A 19736-nucleotide genomic window follows, 5' to 3' on the forward strand; every position below is an offset into this window, starting at 1 on the left:
CCAGCCCAGGTTATCCCTGCCTCCCTAACCTGTTCTTCCTCTCATCTATTCCCTCCTCCCACCTCAAGCCGCACCTCCATTATCTATGTACTAACCTCATTCCGCCCCCTTGACCTGTCCGTCCTCTCCAGCCTGACCTATCCCCTCCTTACCTCCCCACCTGTACTCTCCTCTCCACCTATCTTCTCCTCTATCCATCTTCGGTCCACCTCCCCCTCTCTCCCTATTTATTTCAGAATCTTCTCCCCAACCCCATTTTCTGATGAAGGGTCTAGGCCTGAAACGTCAGCTTTTGTGCTCCTAAGATGCTGTTTGGCCTGCTATGTTCATCCAGCTCCACACTTTGTTATCTCAGATTCTCCAGCATCTGCAGTTCCCATTATCTCTGATGCGTCTGACCTGGCTGAGTGCTCTATCAACCACGGTGGTGGGGAATCCTTGGTTGTGAAAGAAGGTGGACATTTTTGAGATCCTCTCTTAAAAGCTGACACTTGATACTGACTTAACAGCCTAAATGCCCTATTCCTGTCCCTATTTTCCTAATTGTATTACTGAACAGGTGGATTCCAACAATGCTGTTAAAGATCTACTGATGTGTGAACCTTGGATCAGTGAATAGGTTCAAAGTGCTCTACCCCACCCCAGTGACACTTTAGCATTTGATCAGATGCGATTTTTAGAAAAATGAGGCCTCAACTGAAAGATGAAAGTAATTGTATCAAGCTGCATTCAGATTTGAAGGATCCAACAAGATATTGCCGATCTGATTTGCTTACATAATAAACTGAAAAACAGACATGTGCGGTCTTCTTTTTTTTAATAGTAAAATGCATCAGTTGGCATTTTTGCCTTAGCAATGGACACAACCTTCTTTATTTATCTGCACTGGCATTCAGTAAGCTATTAAAACATGTAATACTATTGCCCTTAAAATAGGGCAGCCAAGGCCCATGTGATGTGACAATTCTGAGGTTTACAATGAAAGACATTACAAATATCTGGCCACATCTTTCTGCTTGAATTTACAAAGCATTACATTTTGCACTAATTTGATTTCCTGAAGGAAAACAAATGATTTTTTAATAGTATTTTGAGCTCCGTGCAGCTGTTATCTTAATAAGTGGAATTGACAGTGTCTGTAGGTCTTGTTTAACTTGGTTAAGTGATGATTAAATCAAACATGTGCAGTGAAGCTGAACTTGGTTATGTTATGTTATGTTAAAGTACCGTAAGTAAATTTAGCCAGGCATAATGACGGCAAATCTTCAGGAATCAATCACTACTTTTGTTTCTGGATGGAGGCAGTTGTGGCACAATGGTTGAACTCCATTTTTAAAGAAACTATGTGGAATTTTTAAAGTATGGAATTTTTAATGAGTTCTTTTTAACATTCAGTTTATATTTTGAATCGGTTCTTTAATATGCAGCACATCCACCATATGTAAAATGGCCATTCAAATTTTACAATATTATATTTGGAAGTTTTATATCTTTTCTGACATTATAGCAATAATTAATCAAAAAGAGCACTTTTATTGGCACATTAGTTACAAGTCTAAAGAGAAATTATGGCTTTTTACATGGCAAAATACTGTTTTTTTCACAGCTCTTTTATTACAGTAAAGAATGTTGTATTGAATGACTGAATTTATAAAATGCTTTTTCTTTCTGTATCCTTTTATTCCCCACCTTCTTTCTCTCAGTTGAAGTTGCTGTCCAATGATGCTTTCTGGCTTGTGTGAATAGAAAACCTCTTCAGAGCCACGTTCACAAGACTATTATTAATGTCTATGACTAGGCAAGGATCATCATGACCATCATTCAGAATCACAACTGACCCCATTCTGTTGTCACTTAACGCCTACATATGAACTTTCCAGCAGGGGTCACCAAATAGCTATTAAGTGTTGGAATTTGAATCAATTTACCCCATCTCTGTCAGAAGACACTGAAATCTGTATTCACATACCTCCTGTCATGAACTAAATAACCCATGCTACCTTTTCATCTGTAAAGTTCCATGCTACATTATATATTAAAGAATGGGTAGTGAGGGCAGCCTGATCTGTTAAAATGATTCATTCATGGGATGTGCATGTCTCTGTTAAGGCGAGCATTTATTGTGAATTCCTAATTGCCTTGGAGAGGATGATATGCTGCTTGTTTGAATCATTGTAGACCTTGCTTTCCTTTGTATCCTTATGCACACACTTTGAAAGATAGCCCTATTGACAACTAACATTAGCCAAATAACCATGATTATTCTAATTAAGTTTTAAATGTAGAACATGTTGAAATTGTGGTCTGTTAATACACGTTTAAACAATGCCCTGATAGTAACACTGTGCAAGTTACCGATTTATAAAGTGAAAATGGCAGAAAGATCTTCAAATTTTTTTTCAGCTTGACTCATTTTTTTTCAATAATCAAAAATTGGTCATAAGGCTGAACAGAGTATTTCTACAGTTTCTGAAATTAATGAGTTTTTTTTAGAATTTAGGCATTCAATGTACTTTTGGCTGAACATTTCAATTTTTGTCTAAGTTCAGGCTGACTTGATTTTTTTTGTAGGTTATAAGGCCTAGTGAGTTCTCTTGCAGTATCATGCCTCATTAATTACCAACCACGCACCAATGGCATTGCGCATGTACGATTTCCACCCCATTTTAACATGCGCCCTTTCCGCAACAACTCAATGCACAGCAGATATCCACTGAAAACAAAGCAGCATGTTTTGCAAGCATGCCATCTTTGAAATGCCAAGGTGGCTCTAGCCATGTGTCGGCAATCTGGTGCTGCCCCTCACCAGTTGTGCAACAGTACAGCATCTCCAAAGCTACGCTATCCATGGTACAAAGCCAACATAGCTAACCTTGCCTTGCACCTACAACCATTTTCTTTTATCCAAGTTGCTGTTTAACCACTGCACTATACTTTACCTATTCTTAACTACAATCCACTTGAACAATCCCTCAAAGTCCCTGCTACTCTATCTTGTCATTGTTGAGTAGAACAACATCACATACAGGCAAGCAATCAATTAAGTGAGCTTTAAATTGTTGACAACAAAAGGGAACACAAACAAAATGAGCAGAAGCTCAACCTCACCCCCATAATGCTAACCAAATTTCAGCATCAACATCAAACATTATTCCACAGTCTAAGATTGTGCATTACAAACAGCTCTCTTCTGTTGGAATCAAGTGTCAATGAGATTCTTCTCTGCTTTGTCGCATCTGACACAGCTGATATCTGTCATGGACAAGAAAAGCTTTGTCCTCCCCAGTGCCCTCATCTTCATCCTTAGATTACTGATTTCATTCCCTTCTGCCACACCGTTCCTCTTCATTCAGCACATCTCCTCATTGTCCACTGTAATTGCGCAGATCATGGTACACCAGCACAGTCTGTCCAAACTGTACAGGAGGGCACCCCCTCCCGAACCTATCTACCACACCCCAACCACATCCAGTCCAAACAGCAGAACTGCATCTCCAGCAGTTGCATTATTTGCTTCATATCTCTGAGACATGAAAGGCATGAAACGTGTGCCCTACATCAGTCAGAGGCTTGTGTAAAGGTGTCATGAGCCATGATCTCAGTGGGTAGCCCCTTGTCCATAGTAACAAGCTAAGACCCCTGGACCGCAAAGTGCATCAGGTATTTGAGAACGCTCCAGAATGTCGAGTCATGGTAGGTGCTGCCAGGGTAATAGGCACATGTCTAGTTAAAGGTAATGGTGATCACGGATAACCTGAACATTGTTTGAAATCCTGTTGCTAAATTCCACTGTTATGATACAGCCATGTCAGTGCCATGTGTATGACTGATGGCACCCCGTACTTGGGATCCCTACTAAGTTTCCAAATGTGGCTTCCGAGGCTGCAGCACTCACTGTGGTAGAATGAAATGAACCAGTTTGTCTTTGGACAGATGGCATTAGTAACTGTTCTGATGCATTTGTTGGTGCATAACTGAGAGATCCCACACAGATCACCTGTTGGTCCCTGGGAGGATATAGTTGCATAGATGTTCAATGCTACAGTGAGCTTCACAGTCACTACAAGGGGACGGCCTCTCACTCCTGCAGCCCTCAGGACCCACTCAAGCAGGTGACTCAGTGCTGTCATTGTGTCCCAAGACATACAGAACCTAGAGATAATGGGAACTGCAGATGCTGGAGAATCCAAGATAATAAAATGTGAGGCTGGATGAACACAGCAGGCCAAGCAGCATCTCAGGAGCACAAAAGCTGACGTTTCGGGCCTAGACCCTTCATCAGAGAGGGGGATGGGGGGAGGGAACTGGAATAAATAGGGAGAGAGGGGGAGGCGGACCGAAGATGGAGAGAAAAGAAGATAGGTGGAGAGGGTGTAGGTGGGGAGGTAGGGAGGGGATAGGTCAGTCCAGGGAAGACGGACAGGTCAAGGAGGTGGGATGAGGTTAGTAGGTAGCTGAGGGTGCGGCTTGGGGTGGGAGGAAGGGATGGGTGAGAGGAAGAACCGGTTAGGGAGGCAGAGACAGGTTGGACTGGTTTTGGGATGCAGTGGGTAGGGGGGAAGAGCTGGGCTGGTTGTGTGGTGCAGTGGGGGGAGGGGATGAACTGGGCTGGTTTAGGGATGCAGTAGGGGAAGGGGAGATTTTGAAACTGGTGAAGTCCACATTGATACCATATGGCTGCAGGGTTCCCAGGCGGAATATGAGTTGCTGTTCCTGCAACCTTCAGGTGGCATCATTGTGGCAGTGCAGGAGGCCCATGATGGACATGTCATCAAGAGAATGGGAGGGGGAGTGGAAATGGTTTGCGACTGGGAGGTGCAGTTGTTTGTTGCGAACTGAGCGGAGGTGTTCTGCAAAGCGGTCCCCAAGCCTCCGCCTCATACAGAACCTACATCATCACTGTGCCTAGTTCATCCCCACGAAATAAATCTGAGATCAGAAAACTCTGGGCCTCCAATATACTCACTGCACACATCCTGAGGGACCCTCTGACAGTGTCTTCTTTCTCAATTGAGTGCTGCACATCATCTGGGTCAGCATACAGCTGCTCCTGGGCGTGCAACTGGCCATAGTGCTCCCGCATTCATCTTCACTCTGTTAGGTAGCCACAATGATCAAAATGCCACCAGGGATAAGGCCCATCACCTTCTATGGAAAAGCTCTAAATTGGAGCAGAATTTTTTTTAACAGTTCAGGAAGGCTATCGTGACATATCCTGCAGATGGGGCTAAGTATATTAACCACACAGTGAAACATGCTGTACTTGAATAAAAGAGGACAGTTCTGTATCACACATTGACATTCAGCCTTCACATGTGTAGCAACTTGGTGAAAGTGCTGAATCAGCAGAGTGACTGAAAAACATCATCAAAAAGGAAGTGCCTTCAGCACAACACCACCCTCTCACCCTGAATCTACGTCAAATGCTAAACTTCATTTGCACTTGCTGCAGACCATCATAACACATATGATAGATGGGGACTAGAAGTTGAGTGGCTCAAACAGGCCCCTTAGAACTAACACAAATAGTGGTTCCCTTCAACAGTGGCCTTTTGTGCCTTTATTGCTGACAACTTCAACATTATTGAGATGCCCAACTTCAATTTACAAGCACCAACGGATTCAATAGTTCAGCTTTGATCAGCATCTGACCCCAAACACTTTTGCTCTGTACTTATTGCAAATAGGCAATGCAACTACTGCAACTTCAATGTAGCTCCATTGTGCAAGCAGCTGCTTCATGGTTCTTTTTGTTACTGTAATTTTGGTGCATCAGAAAGTATGAATCCCATGCTCTCAGCCATCAAACTGACACTGATTCTGCCCACCCTAGGCATTAGTCCAGCCATTTTGTTGTAGCTGTTCAGATCTGGAGAAGGGACAGTGATGGTTGGGAACACAGCTTATATTGTCAGCACTGGGGTCTGTCTATCATCAGGTAGGCCTGCCCAAGCCTCCTTTCCCATTTTTACCTCGCACTACCCCAACAGCCCATTTTAACCCCCTCCTGCTCAATGTGGAGATCCACCACATTGAATGTTATCTACAACTTTCCCCCCTGACCCCTGAATCCTGGCATTACTTATGGCTGATACTCACCATGCTCCTTTATACTTCCCAGTGGAGATCACGGTGATGCTCACAATCACTAATCATGCCTTCCCATGGCCTAACATGCCCTCTGATGCTGTTCTGCATTCTCACATTTCACACCCCCAATCACCATCCTTGTCCCCATTTCTACAAATGCCTCTGTTATCCCCACTGACCTGGACTCTCCTACCCCTCTGTCATTGATCCCCACTTCCCTTACAGGCCCCTCAATGCACCCTACTGAAAGAATGGCAGATGTATACCCAAACCTGCAATTGCCAAACACTTTTGGCAATCTCTGGTGAGCAGCCTCTTAACATGACAGACTGGAGACTTGACTGCTGGAGTTTTCAGCTCCCTGACTGAATGTGCAATTCCCCTGAATTTGTGTGTTAGCCCTCTTGGACGGACTAGTGAATACACCCAGACTGTGGCAGGGACCCCGTGTGAAGTGGCTGCTGTACCAAACCTCCTCAATTGTCTAGCTGAGTGTAACTACCCTCACTTTGTTCCAATTTTACCTTATTAACTATCTGCAGAGTTTTGCTCAATGTTACCACCTGAAATGGTCACTGTTCAGATCTTCTGCCCCACCTACAAAGCTAAATCCATGACAACTTTATGTAATAGCACAGCAGATCCATCAAGGACAATTAAAATCTTGACTACTACACTTAACAACTCCAATTCTTTAGTCTTGCCAAATTAGTCCTAGAAGAGCTGCAAATTCATCCAATTAATGTTTTGCTTTTTGGGTGCCCAATAAACCTTTTCCTCACTATCACTTCCACTTTATCTTCTGTAGCTGTCTCATGCTGAACCAGATAATTTTCAACCTCAGTGTCCTATTTGACTCCATCGTGAAAGCATGTTTTGACTGCATATCTCATCCGGCATTACACCATTTACTGATATTTACATATTTCCAACAGGGATTGCATAGGCATTGTGTGCTTCTAAAATGCTTTTGGACTCAACTAAATTCAGTCTTTTGACACTCGGTCATAAACTGAAGTTCATCTACCACTTTGCTGTCCATATCCTAAACCTCATCACATCCTGCTTCCCATCATTCCTACAATTTAAAATTCTGATCCCTATATTCAAACATCTTTATGACCTCCAACTTCTTTGTCTCTCTAAACTCCATCATATCTCGTCATAACTGTAACTTTGTTCACTTATACCTTTTGTTCCATCATTTTGCTGTCAACACACAAGATCTGAGATTTTTCCCATAAACCTTGATACCTTCCTTTAAGATTGCCTCCATCTCTTTGACCATGCTATCAGTAATTAGTCCATAAATCTCCTTCTTTAATCTTGTATAGATTTTTGTTGGACTATTTCTGTGTAACACTTTGGGACATTTTCCTGTTAATTGACATTTGCATAATACCTTTTGTTGCTCATGAGGGTCAACAAATGGATATCCCAAAAATACATATGCACGCCTTTGAATGCACAGTAAAACCACTTTAAAAAGCCATTTTTTAAAATTAATCAGCTCATCAATACAGTTTCCATTTCAAGTTTTTTCAAAAAATCTCCTTACCATTTAAATTTGTTGGAACATGGTTCAAATAGAATACAGGTGATTAATGACAATCTAGTATCGAATGTAACTCAACAAGCAATTGAGTGAATTGTCTGCCCATTTATATTGTGACCATTAATTCGATAAACAGTGCCTCTTCAATATTTCACCACAATCTAAGGTCCACACTTTTAAAATAATAACAGATGAATAATACACAAGCATTCAGACAAGGTTCCAAATATCATGTAATGTGTAAATGCTGACTATTCGAAAGGAGTGTGCTGACTTACAATTTTTTTTGATGTTGTAGTGTAGCAGAATGTTCTATTTACTCAAACAGCTGTTATATCGACCAAAACTATGGCCATGCAGCTACCGTCGTGTGAGCAACCAGTAAGAAACTGGACATATCCATGCTAGCACACATCAATTGTGACCTTTACATAAAATCTGTAACAGTGGTACTGAGTTGTTCCAGTGTCACGAGATGGGTCCAGGAGAAATTAAGGCCAGTGCTCCAAGATATCACAAATGAGGAGGAAAAAAAACACATTATACAGTGGTGATATTTTTACAACAAGATTTTGTTTTAAAAGTGCCAATTAGCTCTCTACCCAGCAGTGACTGATGCTTGTATAGGATGCTCTCTTCAAAATGTATTGAAAGTGAATTGGTTAAAAAGGTGATGCAAAGTGGTTCCACTTGTCATTGATTATCAGATTGAATTATTTATTTTATTACGCAAACTCAATTAGGTTGAAGTTGTTTCACAATGAATGAAGGTAGAATATAAAAATAAGTTTTATTTGAAAAATATAAATAGAATACAAAATGTATTTTTAAAATACAAACATAATTACACAAATTGGTATACTTAATGTGAAAATAACTGTATTCAAAGTCAGAGACACATTTACTTGATAAATGCAAAGTGTTGGCAATGACTGTCTTCCAGTTTCCAAAACAAAAAGGAAGAGAAAATAAATGTACACAGCCATTATTTAGCTCTGCCGGACATCTTGTAAAAGTTTATTAATTTCTGCTACAAGTTCACTGGCATCAATAAGTTCATGTTTACTCTCGCGTTTACACGGGGCAAGCTGGCTGAGAACATTATCAAATTCATCTTCTTCATAATTCTCTGGGATTTCTTCCATGGCTGGCAACCATTTAGAGATGGTTGGTGGATTTATATGATTAACTGGAGCTACGCCAACATTGTTCACTGGGTTTTGGAAGTGCGTGCTTGCTGCCCAAGCTGCCACACCTTGTGGATAGGGAGCTGGCTTCAATGCCAAATGTCCTTTCTTATTTTCCAAAGAACTTACACTGCCAACTTCATTGCATTCTGAATATATGTCCATTTGTGGAGGCAGCAATCGTTGGAAAACACTGTTCATTTCTGACAGGAGGGATGAAGTCCCGAGATCCTCAGTCTCCTCATTCTGGGACTCTTTGCCAAAGGTTAAAAAGCTTGTTTTCTTCTCATTGGAATCGGAAGAGTCACAGTCATCTTCTTGAAGCTGTTGAGTATCCTCACCAGGAATAAACATGTTGCTCCGGTAATCAGTAGAAACACCTGAAGGCAGAGGTGGCATCCAGCATTGATCAGAGTGGCCCAATACTTTGCATTCATCTGTGCACAACTTCATTGCTGCAAAACAAAAAACAATTGGAAAAGTTGATCAGAGATCATTGGTGTGAAAGTAAGTGGAGAGTCAAACCACATTTCCTAAAAACACCACCACTATGAGGGTACTAGTAGTTATGGGCTAGTCTAGGACTAGTAACCTAGAGATCAAGATTAATGATCCAGGAGAGTTCAAAACCGACCGTGAAAGCCAAACAACTTCAATTAATTAAATAAAATCTGATATGAAAAGTTAGTACCAAACAAAACTACCAGGTAAAACTCATCTGGTTTACTAATAACTAACAAGAAAGGACGTTTGTCGCCAACTCTTCCCCGCCTCTAAGATGGCCAGGCAAGCCACTTATCTGTGCTCAAGGTGGCATCTCATCACCACTTGATGAATAATAATTAGGGATTGATGACAAATGAATGACCTTATCAGCGAAATCCACACCCCATGAATGAATAAAAATAAACTTTTGTGCAGACTAATACTTAACACCTAATACTACCACATTTTCTCAGAGGTAGGAATTAGTCCTCAGTTTCCACCGATAAATTGATGGACATGTCAATGCACCATACCAGAAATACTAGAAAAGTTCACTGAAGATAAAACATGGCACATTTAATGGTAAGACGAAGGCATAAAATATTGGACAGAGAAAAAACAAGATGTTCAATCAATAATTTCTGACTTATTTATTTTCTGTTATTGTTTCTTGATTTCAGTGAATATAACTTGGTTCTTTCCCGAACTCTCAGCAAGCATGTGTCAGTGAGGTTTTCAAGACTGAATATAGTTTTTCCACTGGGATCCTTTTAGCCTTCTACTAGTATGCCTTCTACTTCATAAATCGAGACTCCGCACAAAGTGCGCTTTGGTTCCATAACTCATTTATTTGCAGTTGATAGTATTGTTAAAAGTGAGAACTCATATATAGTGAGTAAACTTCACATTTCACAGATGCATCATTTGGTTAAGGATTGGAGATGTATTAAATAGAAATTTAAAAAGAGGCTAATTATATTCAAATGTTAAGCATGCTGAATGTTTACACTGTACTCCCAGAATCAAAGCCACGTTCTGGAAGAGTTTAGATCACCTCTAGGTCAAAAGATCAGAATTACGCAACTCTTGTTACTTTTGAGAAGTACATTCCAGCTTAGATGGAGACATCACAATCATTAAAATCTCTGTCCAGTTGCTAAACAGTCTTGCATGAAATGAGTTTCAAAACAATTCTGAGAGAACTCAAGGCCAAAGCAAAGCAAAAATCTTGGATTCAGTGACAGGCTGAATAATTTGAAAACAAACTTTTTAAAAAATTAAAGGTTAATGTAAGCTCCATGACTGAGAGGGGAAACATTTAGCATCAGTTAGTTTAGAGCCAATACTTAATATTACTACAAAGGCGTGGAAGCAAACAAATCATCTTGCGATCTTTGATGAGCACTAAAGTGTAGATAAGCACCAACAGCAAATAATTGTTAACATTCTTAGTAAATATAATGTGTGTTTATTAGTAACACAATTGTACCTGGATGAAACCGATGACTGTCCGTGACAAAGAGATCACTGAAACCTTCCCCGAGAAGTCTATCGATGGGAGAATCTCTGCCCAAATCATAATCACTATCTCCAGCTTCACTGTCACCCCTACCACTATCCTTCAGACTGAATTTGTCCATATCTTGAAGAGCATATCTACAAAAAGATAATGATAAATTATTAGAACCACAGGTATCATAAAAGTTGATTATTAAAATAGAGGAACTAAATGCATCATTTTTACCTGTAACTTCTGGAATATTTATTTCCTCGAAAATTTGGTCTTGGTTGATACTGGCCTTGATGTAGCATGCTCAACAGCTGAGAAACTTGCTAAATGCAACAGAAATAAAGAAAGAACCAAAAAAAATTACTCCTTGGAAAAAAAACAAAAATTTGTAATAACATCTGTGATACTTTTTCCACACATAAGGGATGAATTTTCACAAGGGTTGTTCCCAATTGTCTATTGTGACTTCAAATGGATTGGCTGTGGAAATCTTGGAAAAACAAGGGTCAACACTACTTAATCTATTCTTACAGAGTCTTTGTAGATATTGAAAGGCTAAGTAAATCAGAGAAAATTCACCCCCTGAAAATGTATACATTTACTTTTCAAAACCCTGTAAGGGCATAACACAAATGATAAGAATAAGGAAATTGTGTTTCTGTAACTGAAATGCTTTTAAAACTTCTGTCTACTTGTTTTTCCAATAACAAAATTCCTAGTTACTATTACTTGCAGATTGAGAAATGCATTACAAATTTGTTTCATCTGAACTAATTCCTGTTAAAATTTCAGATGAAGATGGATACTTGAACCTAACATTTGACACCAAAAGTATTCAGTTTTCACTCAGTATTGAGTTTGCAGTTCAATGAAAGTTATGCAGCATAAGTTACATGCTGCCAGTAGAGAACTGATGTCAGTAGACTGAGATAGAGTGGAAGTAGGTATTACTGGTAGGAAGATGACTTTCCACTTCAAAACAAAAATTAAATATTCCTTAGAAGAAGGAGTCATAAGGGTATAAAACAAAACAAGCTAAATATAAAATATTATGACTTGTGCTGTTTTAACTATTGAATTAATTCTCAATTACACGATTGAAATTCCTTACACAGTATTGTCAGTAAACCAATTGCTACTTCCACTTTAAATCTATGCACCCTTGGAGAAGGTGTAACTATTTAAATCTAGCAAGTTAACAACAAAATAGTACATGAAGGAATGAGATAGTAATTACTGTATACTAATATTTGCTGAAGACACAATATAATGTGGTCTACTAAAATGTAACAGCACAAATCAACATGTTGATTTATAAAATAATAACTAAGCTACTGCATCAAGTGAAGCTTCCCATGTTGAGGTGTTTTACAGCACAGGACTGACTGTCTTGAGTCTATTATCAGATACCAAGGCCCTCAGAACTGCTGAAACGTTACCCTACAATCTTCACAAGCCACTTGAAGTCTCTTTGCTCAGTTCTGTCTCCATGAGCAATGATTACCTTCTGATATAAATTACTCCAGTAGCAATTTTTAATCTGAAATGGTGAGCGGATGATGGGTGGTGTTCTTATTAAATATCAAACAGCTCTTTTCAATACTTCCCCTATAGTTCACAAGTCAGAAGGAAAAGTTAATTTTACTTTGTTCTAACTCATATGTTGAAGCTATTTGTCATATTCTGATGACTATACTTAGATGAAATAATACAGCAATTGAATTGGGTCCTAAAAATCAAATCATTCAAGTACTCACACTTCAACGTCCTGAACCATGTGGGAGCCCATTATTTTCATATTTTAACACGAAAGAATGGATAGGAAAGATTTACATGGAAAATCATCGGTTAAAGCATTTTAACAAAGAAATTAAACATTGGTCGATAAGCTGATAGCAAAATATGCTATATACTTCAACTAGTTACTTACTCCCTATTGTGTCAACCAAGAATAGGGCATCAAGATAATAAAATGTGAGGCTGGATGAACACAGCAGGCCAAGCAGCATCTCAGGAGCACAAAAGCTGACGTTTTGGGCCTAGACCCTTCATCAGAGAGCTCTCTGATGAAGGGTCTAGGCCCGAAACGTCAGCTTTTGTGCTCCTGAGATGCTGCTTGGCCTGCTGTGTTCATCCAGCCTCACATTTTATTATCTTGGAATTCTCCAGCATCTGCAGTTCCCATTGTCTCTGATAGGGCATCAAGAACTGCTTTTAGTTTGGAATCACAAACTGAAGCCAAATCACTTTTACTGCGTATAAAGCACAACATTCAAGACACTAACCTCAACAGGAGGAGAAGTATGTGTAAGCTCCAGTGAAAAGTTTTCAGGTAAATGGTTGGAGGATAAAGTCACCAAGCTGTTGAGAGACTGACGACTATGATTGGTTTGTCTGCTGCACATCTGACCCCGATCTATTCCCGAGAGAGTTGGCGAAGAGGAAGGCGTGGCCTTATGCTGCGATCTGATGGGAAGAGTGCCAGTCGCCGTGTGCACCAGAGTGATGTCGCCTTTGTGAATCTGCCTGGATGGCCGCTTGGGGTGGTGCTGATAGGTGGATTCTGCCACTCGGCAGTTGTAAGATCTGTTGTCCTTCTTTTCGCGATTGCATCTTGTGGCAAATGTTGCCATGATGATAAGCAAAGCAGCACAAATTACACCCAGTGATATGATGATGATCATGGAATCATCTAAACTATTCTGCTCATCATGGTGGATTTCTTCTCCAAGTTCAGCCAGCACAACTTTTAGGGTGGCCACTGTGCTCAGACTTGGGATTCCTTTATCTTGCACAACCACCATGAGGTCCCAACTTTTCTCCTCACCCAAAACCCAGCTCTCATTGGTATAAAGGTCACAAGTACTTGGATCCAAAGTAAAAAGCCCATGTTGGTTTCCCTCAAGGATGCCACAAGTGAACTCGGCATTGATGCCTGCATCCTTGTCAACCACTGTTATGGTAGTGACTAAATAATTGGGCCCAGCATCAGTAGGGATTGGGACTTCTGCCGTGCCATTCCGCAAAACGGGCTTAAGAATGGCTGGCGAGTTATCATTCTGGTCAAGAACGGTCAGGACAACAGTGGTGTTGGTGGTAAGCTGAGGGGTCCCTCCATCCCTGGCCTGGACCGTAAATGAAATCTTGCTGATCTCTTCACGATCGAAGGTCCTGAGTGCATAGATTGCTCCAATAGATGGGTCAATGGTCAGGTAGGTAGTGATGGAGCTGCCAGAGATGTAGGACTCCAGAATGGTGTAGGTCACCTGGCTGTTCTCGGCAAAGTCCGCATCGGTGGCTGTCATCAAGGTGATGAAGAGGCCGGGAGAGTTGTTCTCCAGCAGGAACAGTTCGTACGTATTTTTCTGGAACTGCGGGGCGTTGTCGTTCTCGTCGGAGACCTGGACGGTGAGGTACTGGACAGTGGTGAAACTCGGAGTGCCCAGGTCCTCGGCGATCACCTCCAGCCTGTACTGGGCGATCTTCTCACGGTCCAGGGTCTGGTTGGTCTGGATCATGTAGTTTTTCTCGTTGGTCTGCAGGATCCTGAAGTGACCGGCGTGGCCCTGGAGGCGGCAGCTCACTTGGCCGTTGGTGCTCGAGTCTCTGTCGTCGACCCGCACCACGGCCACGAAGGTGTCGCGGGGAGCGGCCTCGGACACCGAGGCCACGTCGCTGCCCAGCGGGACCAGGCTGACGGCGATCTCGGGCGGGTTGTCGTTGACGTCCAGCACCTGGACGAGGATCTTGCAGTGGGCCGGGATGGAGTTGGGACCCAAGTCCTGAGCCTGGGCGTCGATCTCGTAGGTCTGGCTCAGCTCGTAGTCGACCGGGCGGAGCAGCAGCAAGTGCCCGGTGTCCGGGTCAATGCGGAAGGTCTCCATCACCCGGGGGGACGCGTGGCTGCCGAACGAGTAGACCACCCTCCCGTTGCTGCCTTGGTCCGGGTCGGTGGCGTTCAGGTCCAGGAGGAGCGAGCCTTGGGGCGAGTCCTCGGCCAGGCGGACGGTGTAGGAGGAGCGCTCGAAGACCGGGCTGTTGTCGTTCGAGTCGGCCACGCTGATGCGGAGTAAGGACGAGCCCGATCTCGGAGGGTCTCCGTGGTCGCTGGCGACCAGCCTCAGCTCGTAGCTGGCCTGGCTCTCCCGGTCCAACTCCCGGACCACCACCAGGTCGGCGGACTTGGCGCCGTCGGCCCCGGTGCGGACCTCCAGGGCGAAGTGAGGGTTCGGGCTGAGCGTGTAGGTGTGGAGCGAGTGCTCGCCCAGGTCCGGGTCCACCGCGCTGTCCAGCGGGAAGCGGGACCCCACCGAGGCGCTCTCGAAGATCTCCAGCGGGATAGCAGGGCGCGGGAAACGGGGCGAGTGGTCGTTGATGTCCAGCACCTCGACCTCGACCTGGATGAGCTGCAGGTGCTCGGTGGGCAGGGTGATCACGTCGAAGGCGATGCGGCACGCCGCCGCGCTCGGCTTGCACAGCCTCTCCCGGTCCAGGCGCTCGGCCACGCTCACCTCACCGTCCCGTTCCCGCACCGACAGCAGAGACGCGTTCACCCGCTGCTGCATCACCCGGAACCGCTGAGACGACGGGTTGAGCTCAGCCGCCAGGGTCTCGGACAGCCTCCCGATCACCGTGCCGACCGGCTGCTCCTCGTACACTTGGTACTTGACGGTGATAGCGGCCGCTTCATCTCCCAGCCTCACGCTCAGCACAAGGGCCAGGAATAAAGTCCGCTGGCACCTCTCGCCCGCTTCTTTCCCCATCTCCATCAACTTCTGGAAGGCCTTCAACTCCCTACTATCGATCCCCGAAAGAATTAACTCCCTGCCGATTCTCACCGAGCCCACTCACGGGATATCACATTGGACGCGAGGGCTTCTTGTTTTTTGGCAGCGGTCGGGACGAAAAGCTGGCTTCATGTAACAAAGTAGCGGCGCCCCGCACTCGCGTGCTAAGTTTTCTTTCTGCCAGAGAGTCAATGCTATCGAAGAAGTTTTTTTTTCTGCAGATGAAATATGGTGTTTTTTTTTGGTGGGAGAGTTTGGCCGTTCGAGGTGGAAGAGGAGACGAGGTTGTCTGATAACCTCCTTCGGGCTCCGACCCTCACTCTGAGGCCGCTGTGCAGTGCTGTCTCCCCCCAAGCTCTGACCCTCACTGAGGCGGCTGTGCAGTACTCTCTCCCCCAGGCTCTGACCCTCACTCTGAGGCGGCTGTGCAGTACTCTCTCCCCCCAGGCTCTGACCCTCACTCTGAGGCGGCTGTGCAGTAGTCTCTCCCCCCAGGCTCTGACCCTCACTCTGAGGCGGCTGTGCAGTACTCTCTCCCCCCAGGCTCTGACCCTCACTGAGGCGGCTGTGCAGTACTCTCTCCCCCCAGGCTCTGACCCTCACTCTGAGGCGGCTGTGCAGTACTCTCTCCCCCCAGGCTCTGACCCTCTGAGGCGGCTGTGCAGTACTCTCTCCCCCAGGCTCTGACCCTCACTCTGAGGCGGCTGTGCAGTACTCTCTCCCCCAGGCTCTGACCCTCACTCTGAGGCGGCTGTGCAGTACTCTCTCCCCCCAGGCTCTGACCCTCACTCTGAGGCGGCTGTGCAGTACTCTCTCCCCCCAGGCTCTGACCCTCACTCTGAGGCGGCTGTGCAGTACTCTCTCCCCCCAGGCTCTGACCCTCACTCTGAGGCGGCTGTGCAGTACTCTCTCCCCAGGCTCTGAGGCCGCTCTGCACAAACTTCTCTCCAACTCGTCCCAAACTTTCGCCAAAGGCGCGTGCCGCCAGACCAGCCAGCCAATCACACGGCGTCTCCCAAACCACAGCGGCCAATCATAAATGGGGAGGGTGCCGACCCCGCCTATTGGCTCCCGCCCACTGACCAGCTCCAAACATTGTCAGAGAATGGGGCCTCTCCCCATTGACAACTCCCTGCACCTCCCGCTCGGAACCGATATTAGCGCCAACTACCTTTCCTTCTTTGAATTACCCTAGCTCCTACTTTGACCTCTCATCCCCTTCTTCTGATTGTGTTCCCTCCTCCGATATTACCTTGTATGTTACTTTTTTTTGATGGTGTCTCCACTGAAACCTAATTGTTTCCTGACCTGCTTACCGTCTCCCTGCACATCCTTCACTCAATAGCGTAGCACACTCTATACACTGGTTGACCTTGATCAGCCTACTCGCACACTTGCCCCCCCCCCCACCCCTTCCCAAATTGAACGATATGTTTTCTTAACTTTTCCTGAATACAGGCCAGTTATTCGACTTTCCTCTTCATTGCTAATCTTTTCCAGATTACTTCAGGAGAGTTGTTTGAGTACACGGTTGTTTTCAAAGTTTTCTTTGATGAATCCCTTTAACTTGCTCGGAAAAGAGAGAAGCAAGTGAAGACTCGATAGTCTTCAGTTTTCACATCAGCGCTAACCGAGTTCAGCTTTCTTTTTAAACTCCTTGTGATGTCAAGCGAGCTCATAATTTTTAAAAAATCCCAATTCCCTTTGCAAAACAAAAATGCACAACTGTCAGTCGAACACTATGTAGTCACAAATGGATTGCCCGCTGTGTTTTTTGCTGTCTATTTGTGATTCACGTGCACAGAGTTCTTCGGAATAAGTACTTACACGAAAATCTGCCATGGTCTACATCGATTAAATCTGTCTTGAAATATAAACACCTGCAATAGTGGCAAAATAATCTTTATTGCGACAAAAAAACTAAAAAGTTTCATCAACCATCTGCATTTGCTTGTTTTGCGCTTTTTATTGCTTGGTATAATCCCCTTTTCTCTGCTTTCTATGGTTCTGTAAACCTCACTGTCCCTCGTTTTCTCCGAGTTGGTCTCTTTTTGTTGAGCTGGGAAAGGGAGGGGGTGGGTTTAAAGTCACTAAGGAGGTTTCAGACGGACGGGAAGGCGAAGCACAGACTCTCGCTTTCTCCTGCACCCAAATGCCTTTTAAAAGCTATTACTGATCCTCCATAGAGGCAGCGTCGTGTGGAAAATCACGGATAAAAGGAGGGTGCCTCATGAATGTATTTAGTAATAGGTCACGCCGGTGGGCATTCTACCCCATGAATACTGTTTTACAACTTTGCGGCCTTTTCATAACTTATCTGCGAATTAGCATCCTATATGAGGAGAGAAAGCAAACACGAGCAACTGCAGCTTTAGAAGTCGACGCCATCTGGCGCAAATCTCCAACAATCGACCCAATAATTACATCAATGCAGCTTTAGCCAAAAAACACTCCGTAAACACCAATAGGGCACGTTACCTCGGCTCAAAGGGATTCCAGTGATCAGATAATTCTATTAGTTCACGCTCTGTTTGGAGCAGCTCCGATCATTCTTAAAGAATCAGGTTTCTGTGTAACTTCACGTGCGGTATCTATTTAGCAGGTAATGGGACCGAATGCAACATTTTCTACCGTTTTGAGGATCTTTAGAGAAGTTCGGACGAACTGTAGGCATTTTTTTTGCAGAAAGGGGCAAACCTTTGAAGAGTTTGAATTTCATTTAAAAAATACATTGCGATATTCCAAAAGTTCCAATTTACAACTGTTTATTTTCATTTCACACTTTGCAACATTTTCGGATCGATGCATGCTTTTTTTTCTCGAAGACTTTTTTTTAATACATTTTAATAAGTGCAATTACCTCAGAAGGTGACATTGAGAGCAAGTTCCGGTGTCACGTGACATAAGGATGTAAAGTTTTTTTTTCCTCTAGTCCCAAAACTTTAGAAATTGCCCTGCGACGTTCCCCCTAAAATTGTCTACTTATCAGAAAGCAACACTTGGGTTTCCAAGGTCACGAGGTGTTTCAGCCTTGCAGAACTTCACAGAGACTCACCTCTTCCAGCACAAGTCTTTTGGATATCAGTAGGTAGAATGTCACACGTGCCTCTCCAGGAACTCTTGTTTGTGACTGTACTGAGGCACATGTTTGGGGTACTGATAACCTTATTCCTGGCCACGGAACTTGGCCCTTCCTTCAAACACGTTGCTGCCTTCTCGGATGGGGCTACTTAAGTAACTTCCGGATTAACGAAGATCTTGGCCAAACTACTTTACATGGAGCCACATAATGAAATGTCTGAGTAGATGATCTAAACTTAATATGAAGGTACGTCCTAAATGAAAGAGTACAGAGATTTTAGAGAAGGCATTCCAGTAATCAGGATTCTAGGCAGTTGAAGGTACTGTGGCCAAGCTTCTCCGCCCAAGGAGAACGATCAATAAAAATGGTCACAGTGGACAAGTCTTATTGTCTAAAGGGTCCACCTTGCAACGCTTTCGGATCATTACTTGAATGCTGTTCGCAATTGGCCATGGTTCCTAACAACGTTTTCACCTCAACAACTACAACTTTAGGAACCAATTCTAGCTCCTGCCTCATAATTTACTGAGTCTGTATCCATTTCCACGATTATTTCTCCATTACCATCAAACATTTGCTACGCTCATCCGTCTGTCCTGTCTCTTCAACTTTTTATTCCTCATAACCTATGAACTGCAATTCCTTTCCCCACCATTAATTACCTGGACTTAACTTCTGCATTACATGAACTTCATCCACCTTTCTCTACCGCCACGTTAAAATCGTGGGCCCACGTGTAAACAAAATAGAGGTGCATTTTAAGAAGAACAATAAATCTGAATTTATGTATTATTTTGCAAGTGCACATGGTGACAATAAAAAAGGGAGTGACCAATTTTGTCAGATACAGATTAACTGTAATTCTAAAATAATCTGTCCATTCCGATTGTATTTGTTTTATGCATTGAAAAAATCGGAACGTCTGGTTTGTTCGATTTACTTTTGGCCCTCGGAGCAGCGTTGCTACGAGAATTGTGACGGAAGAAGGGACTTTAGACCCAATTATATTTAAAAATGAATGCGACCAACCTTTTAGCTG

The 19736-nt window shown here is 43.6% G+C and overlaps 1 protein-coding gene across 1 annotated transcript; it reads right to left on the bottom strand.

Moving 5' to 3' along the window:
• Positions 1-8476: 8476 nt before the first annotated feature.
• pcdh18a (protocadherin 18a) lies at positions 8477-17007 on the bottom strand. Its single transcript, XM_048545431.2, has 4 exons — positions 13114-17007; positions 11063-11151; positions 10808-10974; positions 8477-9287 (listed from the first exon to the last, which is right to left on the bottom strand). The coding sequence occupies exons 1-4, from the start codon at positions 15595-15597 to the stop codon at positions 8635-8637; spliced, it is 3393 nt and encodes a 1130-aa protein (XP_048401388.1). The 5' UTR covers positions 15598-17007; the 3' UTR covers positions 8477-8634.
• Positions 17008-19736: the final 2729 nt, after the last annotated feature.

The sequence above is a fragment of the Stegostoma tigrinum genome, chromosome 1, assembly GCF_030684315.1.
Source record: "Stegostoma tigrinum isolate sSteTig4 chromosome 1, sSteTig4.hap1, whole genome shotgun sequence".
Taxonomy (NCBI): Eukaryota; Metazoa; Chordata; class Chondrichthyes; order Orectolobiformes; family Stegostomatidae; genus Stegostoma; species Stegostoma tigrinum.